General features: G+C 35.0%; 1 protein-coding gene across 2 annotated transcripts in view; it reads left to right on the forward strand.

The window, feature by feature from the left end:
* IMMP2L (inner mitochondrial membrane peptidase subunit 2) overlaps window positions 1-18,142 on the forward strand; it is a 407,502-nt gene that overhangs the window by 262,075 nt on the left and 127,285 nt on the right. For both annotated transcript variants that reach the window (XM_054276083.1, XM_054276092.1), the window contains exon 4: window positions 6,826-6,891. In XM_054276083.1, the coding sequence (XP_054132058.1) occupies window positions 6,826-6,891 (66 nt within the window). The remainder of the gene's footprint in view (window positions 1-6,825; window positions 6,892-18,142) is intronic.

An 18,142-nucleotide genomic window follows, 5' to 3' on the forward strand; every position in this document is an offset into this window, starting at 1 on the left:
TTATACATGTTTTGCATTGGAGATGCTGAGCAAATCAAGCATTACTAGAACTTATGCCTAACCAGTTGGTGTGATTGCTGTCTTTAAGTACTTTGTAAATTATGAGTGAAAAATCGTGAATATTCAAAATGTTTCACTAAACTAGTATTTATTATGTCTGGGCCTGCTTCCCCAAATTTAGCCCAAAGGAAGTCTAGGAGAATCTGAGGAACTGTTTTTGATGCTTTTATTATCTGCTAACATTCTCAAAATTTCATATAAGTTATGCATAATATTTCTGTTTGAAAAAAATCGCTAATCTAATCTATTTCACTTCCTCTAAAAGTATAACAGAGTTTTAGACCAGAAAGGGGTTCAAACATTGATACTGACAGTCAAGAACGGTCTCAAACAGTTTTTGTAGTATGGAATACCATTTGAAAAATGGAGAGGCTGAAAGACAGAGGAGAAAATGCAAATGACTTCATGACCTGCAATAAATTTCCAGCATTCAAACAAAGAGAAGGCCCTTAGGAAGGTCTTATCTGAGAAAAATAATCACATGGTTTATTTCTTATTCTATTTGTAGAAGCTAAAATACACTTAAAGGAGTTAATTCAGGAATAGGTTTTGTCAAGCAAACCTGGTGTGTTTTAAACGTAAAATTATAAAGCAGCTAAGTAAATATAATTTTGATATAGGCTATAATACAGGTATTTCTTTTCTTCAAACGTTCTTTTTAGTTTCACATTATATTTTGATCAAGAAATTTTCCTTTTATGGAGTTAATGGGAGACATTAGATAAGAAACAGGCTCCGTTCAGCTGTGAAGGTGTAGATATGGTTGGAGGCACATTTGTGAACAGTAATACTTCCAGCAGATTGCTGTGTCATCCAAAGTCAGGTACTGGTTTTGTCAATTGTCTTCGTAAATCATTGGCTGAGTGTGGAAGCAGTGCAGGGAAAGACAGGGTAGCATGATGTGAATCACATGGTTGGTGTTCACAAACATGCTCTATTGAATATGAAGTGCAAGTAATGATCTAAAATTTATTGTTTAATTGTTTTAGCAAGCAGTTTACTCAGAGAAGGCTTAATTGCCACTTTGATGTCTTCTCAACACCTGCTCCTAGATGAAAAGTATGAGCTTTATGCCTGACTATACAAAAATAAATGGAATGTTAAGAAAGAGGGAATAAATTTTTGATTGAGCCAGCAAATAAGGGCATGTTGCTCTACTTAGTTGAATACTAAGCGTACTAATAATCAAAGATGAATACTGCTAGATTCCTATATATGCTAAGAAGAAAATTAAAACCTTGCAGGAGTTTGAAAAATAGTAACAAAGAGGGGTCCAAGAATTGGAAAATTATATGCTAAGATTTTTAGGCAATTCTGGCTGATGAATCCAAGAGAAATTTAAGAAGTAATGTACCCAAATCTTTCTTCATGAAGAAGAAATAAGATGTTGAGGGGTTTTCTGCCTTGGAGGAGAAAGCATGAAATTGAAATTGAACTAGGATAAATTCAATTTTGAATGCAGATGCAATTTCCTAATAGCAAGGATAATTAAACTGTAGAGTAATTTCTCTGGATGTTAGTCTCATTGCAGCTCAGAATGTTGAGACATGATATCATAACGTTCTTTAAAAATGCTTTCTAATAGAATTAGATACTGTAAGAAAAACACAAAAAAATTATCTGTGGGCTACAGAAGACAAATTCAGTGATCAGTGTGGTCTCTTCTAGCATTAGAGCTTGCATCTGTGAGAAAATGTTTTGTAATTTAAGATATTACATCCTGATTCTTCATACACTTGAATAAGACTAAAGACTGTGGAAGTGAAAAGTAGTTTATGTCTTAAGGCACCTCTAGTGGCTGCCTAATCTCACCACCCACTCAAGGCAGGTGAGACTCTGAATTTGGGTCAGACTGCCCAAACCTGTGTCCCATTGAGCTCTAAGTATGGCTGTAGTCCTCAGCCTCTCAGGTCAAACTGCACCACTGGAGTTTCCCTTGCTGCAGCTCATGTTGTTTGCCAATCGCTTTTGCTGCATAGCTTTCCAAAATTTCTGAATTCCCAATCACCAGTTAGATAGATGACAATGGCAATTGAACCTTTTGCCTAATCTCTAATCTGCACAAACCTGATTTCCTTAGCCAGTGTGTTACATTGCTCTTCTGTTACCATTATTTTGGTGCCACTTTTTCCAGTTGTGAATGCCTTTCTTGTACTGGTGGGTCCAAACTGAACACAAATACTAAACATGGTACTGGATACATTTATTGCAGTAATTCTGTATAAGAGAAATTGATAACAGGAATGAGAAAAAAAGCAAGAATAAAATTTATAATTATTTTTCCCTTCACTGTTAAATTGCATGCTATTTGCCACAATATAGAAATTGTGTTATAACCTTGGAGATTTTCTTCACTGTTAAATTGCATACTAGTTGCCACAATATAGAAATTGTGTCATAACCTATGATGTAATTAGATATTACATTTATTATGAGATTCTGTATCTGCATAAAGAAGTGTGGAATATAGATGAAAGGGACTGAGAAAAAAGTTAGGCAGATTAAAAATATTTTGGTTTAGGAAATATGTGCATATATTAAGTAAATTTCCATTCTTACACAGTATTTAGAATTGTCTATGTTGGATCTGTTCTATCGTAGCTATGGGGCTAGAAGGAATGAAAGAGTGGATATTGCTACATATTTACTTCTGTACAGAGTTTGAGCATCAGCTACTATACTGGCAACAGGAAGCAAGGATAAGCAACAGAAGATAAGACTGAGGTAGCTCCACTGCTTCTCTTTCCTCCTCCTTCAAGCATATTTTTTAGGTAGAGCCAGCAAAACCATACTGTGAGGTTCTCAGTTCGTTAGATATATTAATGCCGCTTATTCTGGACTCCATCTACATTTTAGTTACTCTTCTAGCTATTTATTGGATCCCCAAATGGGTTGAGAAAGAGACAAACAGCATATTTTCCCTCTGGCATTAATCTTGGAAATTCCCAGAAGTGTAGACTCCAGCTATGCTAGAATTTTTTATGAGAGAGGAATTAGTTTTGAGAAATGAAGAGCTCACTGAGTGAATGGCTTTGGATCACAATGTTAGGCTGAGATCTCAAAAATTCTCTCTTATCCTATTTTATGGAGTTAAATCCATTTATGTATCTGGCATTAAAAGCATAAATAGAAGCAGAAATTTTAATTTTGAAGACGATGGTCTTCATTGTTTCAGTCTGTTTATACTACAACAACACAGTCCTAATTTCTTCCATTGCCACCATTTAAATGATGATCAAGTCACATGAAACTCAATCTGAAGTAAACTGAGAATAATCTGAAGACAAACTTTGTGGCTGCTGCCTAAACCTCTTGCTTCTATCTCATAAAAAGTTAAACAATTTTCTAACAGTAATATAAATACTTATGCATATACATGAATAAATAGATATATTCATATAAAAATTAAAAACTTTAGGCACTTTTCTCTGCAACTTTTTAATAAATGCCTGCTATTAGTTCTGTTCTAGAAGATCCTAAATTGGTATAAAAATTCCAACAATTTTCAAAGAGTGAGCACAGAATTTTTCCAGGTTGTCTGTGATAATGGATGAGTAACATTAAACACATGTAGATCATTAAAGTATCTAACTGAAGCTATCCCTTGGAAATATATTGTCTGCGTTTTCATTGAGTTCACAGAATCAGGTCTCTTTCTAATGCAGGTACGAAAAAACCCTCTGAGTGTTTATTCAAGGAAAAAAGTTTTATTGTGTGTTGTAGTATTTATTTATTTAGACAGTGCTTCTGTTATTTTGCGAGGATCTTAGGACATTTTCTAAAAACATTGTCTCTAGAAAAGCCAGCAGACATGGAAGTTTAGGATGATTTGCTGTGGAGGTTCTTGAGAAGAATGTACTTAGAAAATTCAAAGAACGAAAGAAAACTCAAATGACACATACAAAACCAAGAAATGTTATGAAAATTTTTTGTTTGATCAAATGTTAATTAGCTCATCAAGCAATTATTTAAAATTGGGCAGTATCCACTAGAATAAGTAAATAATCCAAGTGGTTGAAAGGGAGAGGTTTAGGAGTAATATTGACTGAAATACTCAGTTGCTAAATATGTAAAGAGAAATCTTTTGGGGAATTGTCACCATTTCTACCTGACAATCACTTGCTAAAGAGTGGATTTTTCTGCTGGCTATATAATTTCCTGTTTTTCCTGGGAAATGTGCTTTGTGGTAGTGTGATCCGACACTGTTCTCTGCAGGATTGAATGTAGAAGACAGAAATGGCCTGTGTGTTTTTTGTGATTTCAATATTCAGTTAGATCCCAGGCTTATGCTATAACCATTCAGGAAGGCATCGACATCCATCACTTCAGAACCAGCCTCCCTTACCTCCTGGCTCTTGGAAAAAAACATTCTGCTCAGCTCCTGAAAATCCTTGGTCTAAAAGTGCCTGTATTATTGGCCACTTTGAGCCTGCTCATCTGTCTTTTACCAGTCCTTTGCCATTTTGATGAATTATAATCAGAATGTTAGTATGAAATTTATTTAAAAAATGTTTTGGTTCTAATATTAAAAATATTACTCTTTCGTAATAATATCTGCAAGAAATTCCTTGAAGTTTTTCTGATGGATTGTATTTGATTTAAATATGTCATTGCTAGCCATGTAACCATGTAACTTCTCTTAGAATAACTACCCATACCTCAAATTTAGAGAGATTTTTTTCCAAGGTCAGTAGAAATTTTTGCACGAGAACAGAAGATTAAGGGAGATCAATAGTTGCATTACAATATATATATTCTAATCAAGTGGAGATGCCTTCTGGGAAGTTGCTGAGAACCTTTTTTTGAAAGTGAGGTGTCAAAACAGAACAGAATTTTGAAAGTAAAAACATAAAATCTGTTTTCATTCAATCTTTAAGAAATGCACATTTCATCACATACATTATGTATTATCATTTCCATTACCTAAATTTTACATGGGAAATATTACAGCTTGAGCTTAAATAGATTGACGTTTAAATCAGTTAGCAGTAAAGTAATTAAAAAATATTTTAAGTTTATAACAGCCTAAAATAAAGATGTGTTGTCTTTTCATAGACTGTGCTTTGGTTGAGAATAGGACATGGTCAATGCTCAAATGAGTGCTCAATGAAGTAAATGTTACTTGCAAGGAGCAGCATCAGAAAGTGCTGTGGATATTCCATATATTTAAATCATACAAACATCTAAAACTTGATTAATTCCTCCCAAGACTGACATATAAAATATGATGAAACTGTGTGCTCCTGCCTTAAGAAGGAACATGAAATGCAAGGTTGAGCTGGAATATGCAACTATTCATGCAAAATTGATGCTAAATAAAATATTACTGTAAATTACATAATGATTTGAAAATTTGAGTGATGACGAGGGAATAAATATTTGGCCTTTATTCATGTTCAGTGTTTCTCATTGCTTGTTGAAAATAGGTTTCCAGGCTTGGTAAAATGTAAAGGGAAGCTATTTGACATTTTCAAATTCAAAATTAGGCTTCTTGAATTTTATTTCATTACTTTGAAGGAGAAATTTATTTCAAATGTATTGACATGCACACACAAGAAAAAATATTAAAACCTCAAACTAAATTTAAAATATTTGGGTTTTTTTGGAATAATATTTTAAAAAATAAACAAATAAATCGGAACTCATTTTTTATTTTAACTATTGGAACTCGAAGTGAACCTCAAATGCCTTTAGTCATGCAGCAGTGTGGGCAAGCTTTTCATCCAGACTTAGCTCAGCTTTGCTTTTTAAAGAAGTGTAATCTTACCATTTGACCAGAGATGAGCTCAAAGATGGTTTTAGCCATGAAAACTGTAATATACACCTCTGTAAGTGGTGTGTCTAGCAGATTGTACTTGAAACCTTAATTGGAAGAACCCAAGCATCAACAGAAAAGAAAAAGTTTGTTCTTTCCCTGACTTTTCTGTGTACAAGCAGCAAACAAAAAGAATTTTTTTTTAATAACATGAAGATATTCTTCTAAGTTTGCATACTTAGATAATTAAAAGTGAAGATTAAAAGAAAAAAGGTAAAGTATAAAGAAAATGAAAATTTATGGTGAATATATATCTACATTACCCTGTCAAAACTACAGTAGAATAACAATTTTAATAGTCTATCTAATAATATGCATCCAGGAAGTTGGGATATTCAGGCTGTACATGCAAGTTCATCTTTGCTTTCTCATATTATTATATAATGTATGATCAGAATCTACTCAATTAAAGATGCTGTGGAGAAATAAATGAAAAACAATGCATTCAGAAGCTGCAACTTTCAGAAATTTTTGCAACTTTTATTTTTAAACTTCCACAATTCCCTAGGCAAGGCTTACCTAAATTAGTGATAGATATTAATATAACATAGGAAGATTTTTTTTCTCCCAAATTGATTGAAAGACATAAATGTTTAACTCATTTTCCCAACAAATGGTGGGGGATTCAGGTTTTAATACATTAATCTATTTGCAAAGGTACCTTCCCCATTGGTTCATGGGATGCTTTACTTTTAGTGTTGTGGAGTGTATTTTTCATGATCAAAGGTGTGTTGATTATTGTGCTGTTTGCAAGGAAGTCATCAACTGCTTTCAGTGATGGTTTGCAGTGACAGGGACTGCAGTAGCCTCACTTCCCTTTAGAACAGTGTGACTGATGCTAACACAAGGAGAACATGGAATCATCTAATGACTTATATAGTGTCTATTTCTTTCATCTTCTTAAAACAATGGGAATGGTACTGATTGTGTAACCTTATCTCCTGTCTCAGGTCTCCTAGAAATCCTGAACAGAAGATCATTAAACGAGTGATTGCTCTTGAAGGAGACATTATTAAGTAAGTATTTTAAGCCTAAGTCTCAAAGTCTTTATAGGAATGGCACAGCTTTTTTAATGTATTTTAAATCAGTATCCTAGACAACGAGTAATTTCTAGCATTTTCTGTCTGTTACTAGCAAGGATGTCAGCATTGTACCTGTCTGTTTTTTAATGAGAGGAGAAATGTTACACAAAACTACTCACTCTCTTGTGAAATGTGCATGGATACAAGTAATGCTTTTTACTGAGAATATCTCTGCCACAAATCAAGGCAGGTAATTGTACAGCAGTTTTCAATGAGATTACAGGGCTATGATTTTTCATTTAGAAACTCCAGCTGCTGTTTTGCATTGCGGTGGGCAAGTTGGTTGCTTTTAGGCTTTTGTTTATTTATTTGTTTGTTTGTGGATCTCATCTTTGATATTTCATTTTATTTTATTTTATTTTATTTTATTTTATTGAAAAAAGAACCCTCATAGATTACTGTCTTCATTGTAGTTTGTAGGCATCTTTAGGGAATATGGTGCAACTGATTTTGAGTAAATTATTCTATCAGGAAAAAAAACCCATTGTAGCAATAGTAGACTCTAGAGTACTTCAAGACTTGGTTTACTCTGACAGATAGAGCTTCCTACTGGGTCTGGGTGGAAATAAATTACCAGTAGGTGTAAATAAAAAGTTTTTGTGGGAACAGTATTACTTTGAAGAAAATGCTTGCTTGAAAAGGTTTCTTTTTCCCAGGTGCAGAGTAGAATAGGCATGCAGGTGGGAGGGTAAATCCCTGGTTTCCCATTCTAACATGTGAATGACCCTGGGAGATCTCAGACAATATGGCAGATTGTGACTCAGTTAATTTAGATAATGATTCTTGCTCTGGTGTAGTAACTGCTTGAGAAGTACTTGACAGCTGCAATTCAAATCAAGGGTTTGAATTTGATCTCAGTGCACCCTTAGTTAATAGCATGGGCACTGTGAAATATGTCCACATATTTTTTTTCTCTTGCAGTCAATATAGTTCCTGTTTTATTGAAAAAATCTGAATTATGTCAGTTTGAGAAACCAAAATAGATTGTTGCGTCTCTGTTGAAGCAAAATATCTAGAACAAAGGAGACAATTTGATGTCCAAAAGCTATAGACATCTACAGCTAAAACCAGCTATCACTTTCAAGTGATACAGAGGAGTAGTGTGTGTACTGTCTTTTATTGACCTGTGTCCTTAAGAAGGTACTTATATTGCTGATATTAGCGCTGTAATTCATATAAGTGATAAGAATGTTATTCATGTTTCAGTATTCCTCATTCATTTCTGTGGCAATATCAGAAAGAGATTGCAATAGAAGGTAACTTCAAGGGTTACTTTACATTGTTCTATGTTATTAACATATTTGCCTTAATTTTTGAAACTAAGTGTCAATTTTGATAAAAAAAAGGGAATTTAATATCCTAAATTATAGCTTTAGGAAATTAACTCTGCTATACATTCAAACTCTTTAAGACTTGGAACTTTTCATTAACATTAGTGGGTGTTCCTGGCCAAATGGACAAAGTGCATTGAGAATACCGATAAGCCTGCAGGTTAGTGAATCACTCATGGACACAGAAGACTGTACAATGATCCTCAGTTTTCTGTGGTAAACCTGGTTAGATTACTTTATTGATAGAAATACTGATAGAAATACTGATAGAAATCTCAGAAATTCAGATGTGCATTTTTTTTTTAATTTGAAGATGTGACAGTCGTCCCAGAGCTTTTTGCTGTGTGTCTTGGTCTTGGCTGGGATAGAGTTAATTTGCTTCCTGTAGCTGGTACAGTGCTGTGGTTTTTTGCTTTAGAATGAGAATTAGGTTGATAACAAAGTGATACTTCAGTTTTCGCTGGGTAGTGCTTACCCTTTGTCAAGGACTTTCCCATTTCCCATGCTTTGCCAGTGAGAAGGAGCACAACAATCCAGGAAGGAGCATGGCCAGGACAGCTGACCCAACTGGCCAAAGGGATATTCCATGCCACAGAATGTCAAACTCAGTGTGTAAACTGCAGGGAGCTGGCTGGAGAGCACTGATCACTGCTTGGGGATGGATGGTGAGCAGTTTTATTGTGCATCACTCGCCATTCTGGAGTTTTATTCCTCTATTTCTCTTTTCAGTAATAACAACAACGATAACAGTAACAAAGATGGTAGAGTGAATATTATTGTATTAATTTCTGTTATTGCTATTAGCATTACATTTTATTTCCTCTCCATTACTAAGCTGCTGTTTCTCAACCAATGAAGTTTACCTTTTGTTTCTAATTCCCCTCCCTGCCCCTGACAGGGAAGGCTGGAGTGAACAAGTGGCTGTGTGGTATTTCCTTTCCAGCTGCAATTAAATCAGACAAGCAGTATTGCCATGGGCTGAGATAAGAAGAGTGATAGGCAATATGTTCTGTGATTCTGTAGTTGTGCTTTCATAGCTGAATGAATTATCTTTATTTGATCCATTTGGAGCATGATTAGGGATAATACTAGAAAGCTGTGTTTTCTCATGTTATCAATTAAAGTAAGTTAATTAGCATTTTACTGTTTCTTAATTACTGAAAGTGATGAAAGATCAAACAGGCAGAGCCATTAGTGCCATAGGAAAGGTCCCTTATATTTTGACTTTACTTCAGGAGTTGACTCCATGGCAGAAAAATCCTGTTTTTCAAATCCTAATTCTAAAATATTTAATGAAATTAAAATTGTGGCATTTTAAAAGTAACAATAACTGACTTAGAGTTTTTGAAAAGGCATGTAGGTGAAAAATCTATAATAGGTCCATTTTCACCTTTTATTTTCTGTTTTTCAGGTAGTCAGACATTATACTACATAATAATTTACCTTTTGAAATATAATTTGAGGCATTGCAAAGTGGTACAAGTGCACTGAAATAAAAACACTGTCATTACAGTTTTCTATTCTTTTTTCCAGTCTAGTTGCTAGTGCAGGTGAAGTGAGTTTGGTAGTGTCTTGTAAATCACTAGAAGCATACAGTACATTCCACAAACCTGTAAAATATAATTTAATTTAGATAAGCTGGTACAACTTCCTCTTCAAAAGAATTCAAAGAATGGACAAAAAAATCCCCAGTTAGTCCTTGCAAATGAGTCTATAGGTCAGCTTGTATACAGACAATATTGCAAAGTGTAGCTCCCATAGATCAGAATTTGTTTTGTTTTCCATAGACTCACAGGAGAATTAGCTTTAAGTAGAAAATCGGTTCCTGAAAATTGTTTAAATGATAAGTCTTCCAGAGGAGGCCTTATTTTAAAAGTCAATATAATCTAATTTGTTAAAAATTAATGTTGGTATTATAAAACACTTGAAAAAACTTGAAATTAAACTTATTTATCTTAAATGCATTACTGGTAATTCAAAAATCTATAGTAAACTTTCACAGATGAGTTATGGTTTGTTTTCAGTAACAAAAATAAATTATGGTTAATGCGAAGGAAATCAAAATTGGTATTAAGCCAGTAAAATTTGAAATTAAGTCTATTCAGTACCTTGCTGAACTAATTTGTTTTCCTCCTGTCTGTCACAGTTCCACAGATCTTCAGGAGCTTGGTGTGCCTGTTATGTTCTTTTCATCTATTTGTTTGCTTCTTAATACGGTACTTGAGTTAAGAATGATTAGTGAGCCTTTAGGAAGAGTAATTTTTTTTAAAAAAGGTTATGTCTGGCAATATTGTTAGGCTCTTCAGGAGTTAGTGTTCTGAGCTGAATGCTTCAGGAAAATGTTGTGTCTGTTTACATGTTGCATCTTGCGAAATTGCTCTGAAGATGTGAAAAAGGAAATACTCCTTGTTTCTCAAAGCATGACAATGCAGACATAGATCATTGCATTATTAAACTGTAGGTCTAAACCAACTTTTCAACAATACCTTTTCAACTTGTATTACAGGGCTTATAATTAAGTTGTAGAAACTATTGCCACAGGAAGTTAGGAAGGAAAGAGGTATAATGGGATTTGTAAAAGGGTAGAGAATTAATAGAAATAAAACCCATCCATCAGTAGCTATTAAATGCAGCACTTATTTTATTAATGTTAAGTACTCCTGTTGACAAGTTCATGCAGGCTGTTATATTTTTTCCAATCAAAGATCCTGTACTTCCTTCAATTGTAAGCAAAATTTGGTCATTCTGTCTACTTATTGAAGAAAGCTTTCAGCTTCAAACTGTCATTACTCATTGCAGGTGTTTGGTTGCTTTTTTTTTATTCTCAGAGAGTTGGTGTCAGTAGCATCACCCTTTAATGTGAACAAGACAATTATTAAGGAGTTTTTATTGTTTTGGAGCTTTTTTGTTTTACTGAATCAACTCAATTTTGTCAGATATTTGGCTGCCATTTTTTTTCCGCTGAGGTCCAGGGATGATTTTCCCACAAAATAGCTGTCTCCACACAGAGACCATACTGCTGGATAACAGCTTGTATTAGATTATACCAAAAAATCTGTGCCCGCCTCTAGTAAGCAGAGCAGCCTTCAGAAAAACTCAGACTTTGCCAGTGTTGGAGCCCAAGAATATCTCTGAAGAATAACATCTTCAGGGCAATCACCTGGCAGGAATTACATACAAACTTTTGCTATTTAATCACACAGTAGCAATTTATGTTCACTAGTGCTGTAGCAAGACTCTGTTTGTTCGCTCTTTGCTTGCTGCCCCCACCACATAGGCCCCTGGTAACTATTCTGGGGTACTGCTTATGTGATAAGGTACTGCTTGCAATGGCTCATAGCTAGAATAGGAAAATGGATTATCAGTAAAACATATTAAAATCTAGAACTCACAGTAGGTGATGACACACAGCGTACGTTTAGGGCTGTGTTCTATTCTCTTTGCCAAAGTCTGCTTTGTCTGTCTGGGTTATGAATATAAATCTGTGAGTGGTCAGATCCACATTGACAGGAGTGGTAGATCTGCAAAGTGAGAACAGGTTGTACTCTACAGAGACACAGCAATATCCTCATAGATTACAAATTTTGCAATATCTTTTATATCGACTGTCTTCTTCATATTGTTCTGTCTTGGTTCTTTATGTATCTAAAGGACATAGTAGCAGTTAAATTACCTTAGATGAAGTCTCTTCATCCTCTAAAATATTCTTATTCTGTGTCTGTGTGCACAGAATATATATGTCACCAGTTTATATATCTCTGCAATTTATTTGGTAGTACTTACCATTAGGTACTGATGGGATTTTTTTTAGCCAATGAAAGGTTTCTTTTAGGTTCAGCTGTACTGCTCTGTTATGACTCTTTATCATTGATTGTATTCTTGCAAGTCTCCTAAATACAGTTTCCATTGATTTTTATTCTATTTCTGTACATGCAGTCCTTGCATGACTGGACTCCATTTCTGTAAATGCAAATGATGGGAATGTATATTGGTGCAGCATCTTTAACTCATAAAAAACAAATTGAGAAATGCACAATGAAGATTTTCTGTATCCGTAATGAATTTTAAAGAGACCAGAGACCCGGTAGTAAAGGTACCAAAAGCTGGATTTCTGAAATTTGGCAATATGACCAGGGCTGTGATGCATACAAGTGTTTTAGGAGAAGAAAAATACCATTGTGTCCTAGACCACACATAGATTTCAGTGTACATTTTGGGGCAGAAAGACAAAAGTAACATATAACAAGTAGAGCAGAGGGCCCCATGCCCTCAAACTCAGCATGGGCAGCAGCAGTTGCCCTGCCAAGAGATGTTGGCCCAATGGGGCTTGTTCAGCCTGGAGAAGAGAAAGCTTGGGGGTGACCTAACAGAAAGCCCCCAGTATCCATGGGGAAGTTAGCAAGAAGGTAGAGCTAGGCCTAGCAGTGCACTGGCCATAGAAGTTCAGACCAGATTAAAAACCCTTTTCTTTGAGGATGGTCAGGCAATGGGGCTATTGCCACAAGAGCTGTGCCCTCCCTCCGTGGAGGTGTGCAAGGCCTGACTGAATAAAGCCCTCAATAATGGACCTCATAGCTCACCCTGGTTTTGGCAGGGGCTTGGATTGTGACCTCCTGATGAGCCCTGCAAGATGAACTATCCTATGATTCTACGACAGCAAATGCTAATTTTCAAATGTATGACTTCACATTTAGATGAATGCTTTCTCCGTTGGAAGCTTAAAAAATGCAGTGTAGTCATCTCATTTAAGACAGCATGTCTTTCATAGATATTTTTCTTTAAAGAAACACATTTGATTTCTGTTTCACTGAAAGTTGATTTGCTGCCAAGCCATCAGATGCTTAGAAAAGACGTTCATACAACTAGAATCATCCCAATGGGAAGCTCAATAGGTTGTCTTTATAAAGATTTTTAAAAAGTGAGCAGTGAGAGACTAAAATACTTCAACACTTTAAAAATCCAGTAGTTAATAAAATGCCATCATGTATTTCAACTTTTAAAAAATTACTTTTTTTTGCAACCTATGGGTACAAATGTCATTGGTCATCTGAAATTTGGCCTTGAAATCCATAGTTAGACATCAGAATAAAGGGTTTGTTTAGTAAAAATGTTCTTTGTTCTGAACAGCTTAGAAGTGCATCTTCTCAGTGTTTAGATGTCTGGTTAAGCAGTTTGTGGATATAAGCTTAGCTTCATTTCAACTCTGGTGCTGATCTACGTGTATTGCATTAAAAGCTCACTGTGACAAGAACAAAGATGAGGGTAGGAGGAAGGAAAGAGTATTAAACCCATTTTATAGATGAGAAAGTCAGGATGAAAGATGTTGTTGTAGGCTTATGCTTATATAAGAAGCTTGTGGAACAGATATTAACTGAGCTCCCTGGGCTCCTCATCTCAGAAAATGAACAATAAGTTCATGTATTTGTCAGCACAGATTTTTCTAGGTGTACTGGAAGGCAAACAGGTTCAAACCTGGAAATTCATGCGCTTTCCTCCCGTAAATGGAAGCAACAATTTTTATTAACTCAAGCAGTATTAGAACCAGACATATTCTTATGTTTGCAATTTGAGGAAAAACATGCTGAAACAAAATACTCTGCTCTGAATAACGTAAATAAATCTTACTGGTTATTTCATTTTAAAGCAGTGCAAAAGTCCTCTTTCCATCTTAGTTGAATATATTTTGTGTGCTGAACTCAGCCAGTGACACTGTGAAAGAGTTGTACCTACATACCATAATGAGTAGAAAACTATCTTGCAAGATAGTATGTAGTTGTTTTATTATCTGCATCCTTATTCTGGCTTCAGAGTCCCAAATGATGACTTTTTTGGTGTGTGTGTGGGGGGGTGTATGCAAGTTTCCATCTGAATTTCTTTGTCTCCTTTGAAGAAAGATTTAAGCAGCCTTTCTGTTCATTTAGAATTGAGTGATGGTCAGGTAACTGCAAATGACTGAGGTGGTGTTTTTTAAAAGGTTTTCTTGATCGCATTACATTTCTACACACAGACACCCAAGCCCACTCTTCCCTCCTGCCTTCCATTTCCCAGAACTGGAGATACTACTCGCTCATGTGATTGATTTAAGCTGATCACATGCATGATACTACTCCAGTCTAATGATAAAGCTAATTTCCATCTCCACTCATGTGCAAGAAAACAACAACAGCTGCATCACTTTTGATGCTGCATATAGAAAAAGAGTAAAGCTTGCCTCCAGTGCCCTGCCTAAATGCTCATATTTCCATTGCTTTCACCTGGGCTCCCTTTTGGAACTGCTGAAAGCAGCTTAAGTGAACACCATGTACTTGTCATTGCAATGAGCTGACAGGGACCACATGTCTGCTTACCAACTCCAGCTGAAGCACAGTAACTCCTTAAAATGCACTGGTACTGCCGTGTGGGATCACTGAGCAGACTCAGAGGATCAGAGCCTCAGCTGCTGTGATGACTCTCAGCACTGCTAATGTTGAGAGAAATAGGCCAATTTGGTCTAAATGAAAATCTGGTCAAAACATTTTTTAAGGATAAGAGCATATGTAAAGAAAACATTTTTGGGGATTAGACAATATGTAAAGAATACAAAAAAAATGTCATCTCTTCAAAGTTGATTTTGTGAAGTTAATATTTTTCCATGAAGTGGAGTAATGAATAAACAATTCTACACAGAATGAACTGATGATGCTTTAGCTATTATTTTTTTTAACTTAGAAAAATAGTGTGAATTTTCTCCTTTGTTTGTTTCATTTCTTCATGAGATTTATAGCCTGACAGTTTTTTATTGCTCCTGCCTATTTTACTGCACTGTTTGTCAGCCATATGAAATAATTTGCCATATTTTAATTTGAAAATTTTGACATAGTGTTTTATATTAAGGAAAATTTACAAATATATGCTGGCAGAAATATTAATTGTAAATCGTTAATTTAAAAAGATTGCCTCTATAATTTTGTGCTGCACACCAATCTGATGTCCTGAATAGTTCACAACAGCAGAACAAATAAGGTTTTGAAATTGATCACCACAGTGGTTATGAGATTCAAATGAGAACAGGAGGGAAAATGACTATTATCTTTTTAAATTATTGTAGAACTGACTGTTGTTGACATTCTGCTTCTGTGGAGTAAATTGTGTGATGAAACCGTAGTGTATTTTGGGTATAATGGGTGACAAGTCCTTAACTAGAGTCTCCAGCATCCATGAAGAGTGAGATAAAAAATTTTTTTTGCTTTGCTGTAGTCTGTTGGCAGTGATTGCACAAATAATTGTTCACTGACCATTATGCCAGGAGGTTTTTAATGTGCAGGCAAAAAAAGGTTATGATCAACTGTATGTCATGCATTTCTAGAACTTCAGATAGATCCCAGCTAGCACGTAATGACTATGTTTCAATTTTGTATGTATAACAAAATTAAATAAATATTTAATAATTTATAATAGCATCAGTGGGAGGAAGTGATAAATGCTGAAAAAGACTGTGATAGGCTTTGCTGTAGTTGAAAATTGAAATAGAGTCACCTGCTAGTAGAAGTGGATGTCTAATAAGTGATGGAACTATGAAAGAGATAAAATACAATAATGGATGAGGAAATCACTGAAACAGGCTAGAAATGGGTATATGCCAAAACAAGGAAGGTGAGTTGTAATGGATTTAGGAGAACTGACTTTTTGATTGGCTAAATTAATCACAATCCAACTGTTTGTGCAAAACCCCCAAAATTGCCTAGGCACAGCATAATGGAAATAGAGGGCACATATAATGAAAAGGACCAATATTGTGTGTATACACAGGAGTATTATGGAGCATGTATTAATCTATTCTGATACAATATATATAGATATGATCATATTTAAAAGAAGATTTAGGCTTATAGTAATAAAAGTCATTGTACTGTTTCTAAAACTTATGCAGTAGTTAAAACTTTAATTAAACAGGTTTTCAAGAATGGGGAGTAGAGACTGAGTTCATAAACCAGACAGATATGCTTTGTAAATGAAGAAGAGAGCTAATTAAGCCAAGCATAGCAGCATAATATTAATTTTTAAAAACACTTCAAGTATATTTGTAGTAAATCTTGCCACAGCTACTGCATATTTCCTAATGAATTATTCTGCAGTTTAGATTCATTGTCTATGCTGCCAATACTCCATGGCCAGGTAAAAATTTGTATCCTCAGGCAGTGCGTTAATGTTTATTTCAGCACAATTAACTCTTTGAGCTGAATTTATGGAAAGGTCAAAAATGAAATGAGGAATCTTTGAGCACTAGAATATTTTTAATCTGTGCAAGTTTTATTCAACTGATGTTTATTCCTTTTCTTTGCTAGTATGCAGACGTGAATATGGCGTTCTTGCTGATCTCTACCAAGAGCTCTGTCATGTAGGATAGAGGAGGGCTCAGTTTGTTATATGTATGGCAGGCAATTAAAGGAGTTAGAGAACTGCTACATTTCCTTCCATATGAAAAAAGTATTCAACTCTGTGTTTATACATTGTCTGATAGTTAAGTTGAAAGCACTTGCTGATGTTAGGCTGCAGTTTTTCTTTGAGTTTCTGTGTTTCCTCAAACTATTAGTCTAAAAACCTTGAACATTTTAAATTATTTGAAAGATGTAATAAACCCATTATGATGTTAATTGTTTGGTTTAGTTTCTGTCTTTCTTTAAAGAAAGCTTTAGTTTCCTGGAAGATTGCACAGAAGTCCTTAATTTTTTCTTCTTTTGCTGGGAAATATTGATGTTAGAACAGGTGCTTTTAGGTCAGTTTTAGATGATTTCTTTTGAGATCTCTAGTACATAGAGTATGAAAATTTGGGTTAGTTTCTGAAACAATAACAAATACCTGACGACTTTTTAACCAAATTATTTCCCTCTGTCCTCTGTCAATTCAAATCCTCTTCGGTCTTTTTGTTTTGGTGGGTTTTTTTTTTTGCTTTTTTTGTGGGTTTTTTTTTTGTTTTTTTGGGGTTTTTTTGTTCCAGAGTATTGGAGGTATAATTAATATTGTATTTTTCATAATTACTTTCCATCTTTCTAGGCCACATGGACTTAAACTGTTTCACCATTTTAATTACATGGGCAAAAAATAGCAGACATACCAGGAACACTACATGTATGTCTACTGAGTTTTGTAGAAAGTTTCTTAAAATCTGGAGTATTCTCTGTGTTTCTGAGTGTTCACTGGCTAATGAGCAGATAGGTTTTCCTGGAAGCTCCCTAAGTGATGGCGTGTACAGTCTTAGTGAAGAAAACCCAAACTTTTATTAAAAATGAAATTTTAAAATATTTTTAAAAAGAACATGTGACAGAAAGAAAAGAGGAAAACTATACCACGGCCAACTGGAAAGGAAGAGACTGGAATATCACCAGGCAAGATTCTCTTTCCCATCATTTCTCCAGCACTGCAGATATTCTATTGAACACTTCCCACCATGATTATTTGGTTAAGGCAGGATCAGCTTGGTGCCCCAGCTGGATTCCTTTACATACTAGTGCTGAAATTTCTGGCTGCAGCAACTGGTCAGGTACAGATGTTGCGCTCATGTAACTGTGAAGTTCTGCGCATGTATATTTCTGGAAGTTTTGATTAGGTTATTTATTGTGATAAATAACCTATAAAAAAAACCCCAAAACATAATTGTCTGCTAATGTTGCCTACTGAGCTCTACATATTCCTGACCATAAAGTTATAAACCTCAAGCTAGAAAATAAAAGGTGAAAGAAGGGTGGGAGGTGAAAGGATGAGTTAAAATCAGTCATACTATTCCTGTGAGAAACCCCGCATCAGAAACCTATCCAAATCTTGCAGTTCAGTGACACGACACCATGAGGGCAAGAGCATTTGGGAGTAAGAGGTAA

This window comes from Melozone crissalis, unplaced genomic scaffold (genome assembly GCF_028551555.1).
Source record: "Melozone crissalis strain CALT ecotype California unplaced genomic scaffold, PUWL_Pcris_2 ptg000004l_1, whole genome shotgun sequence".
Lineage (NCBI taxonomy): Eukaryota > Metazoa > Chordata > Aves > Passeriformes > Passerellidae > Melozone > Melozone crissalis.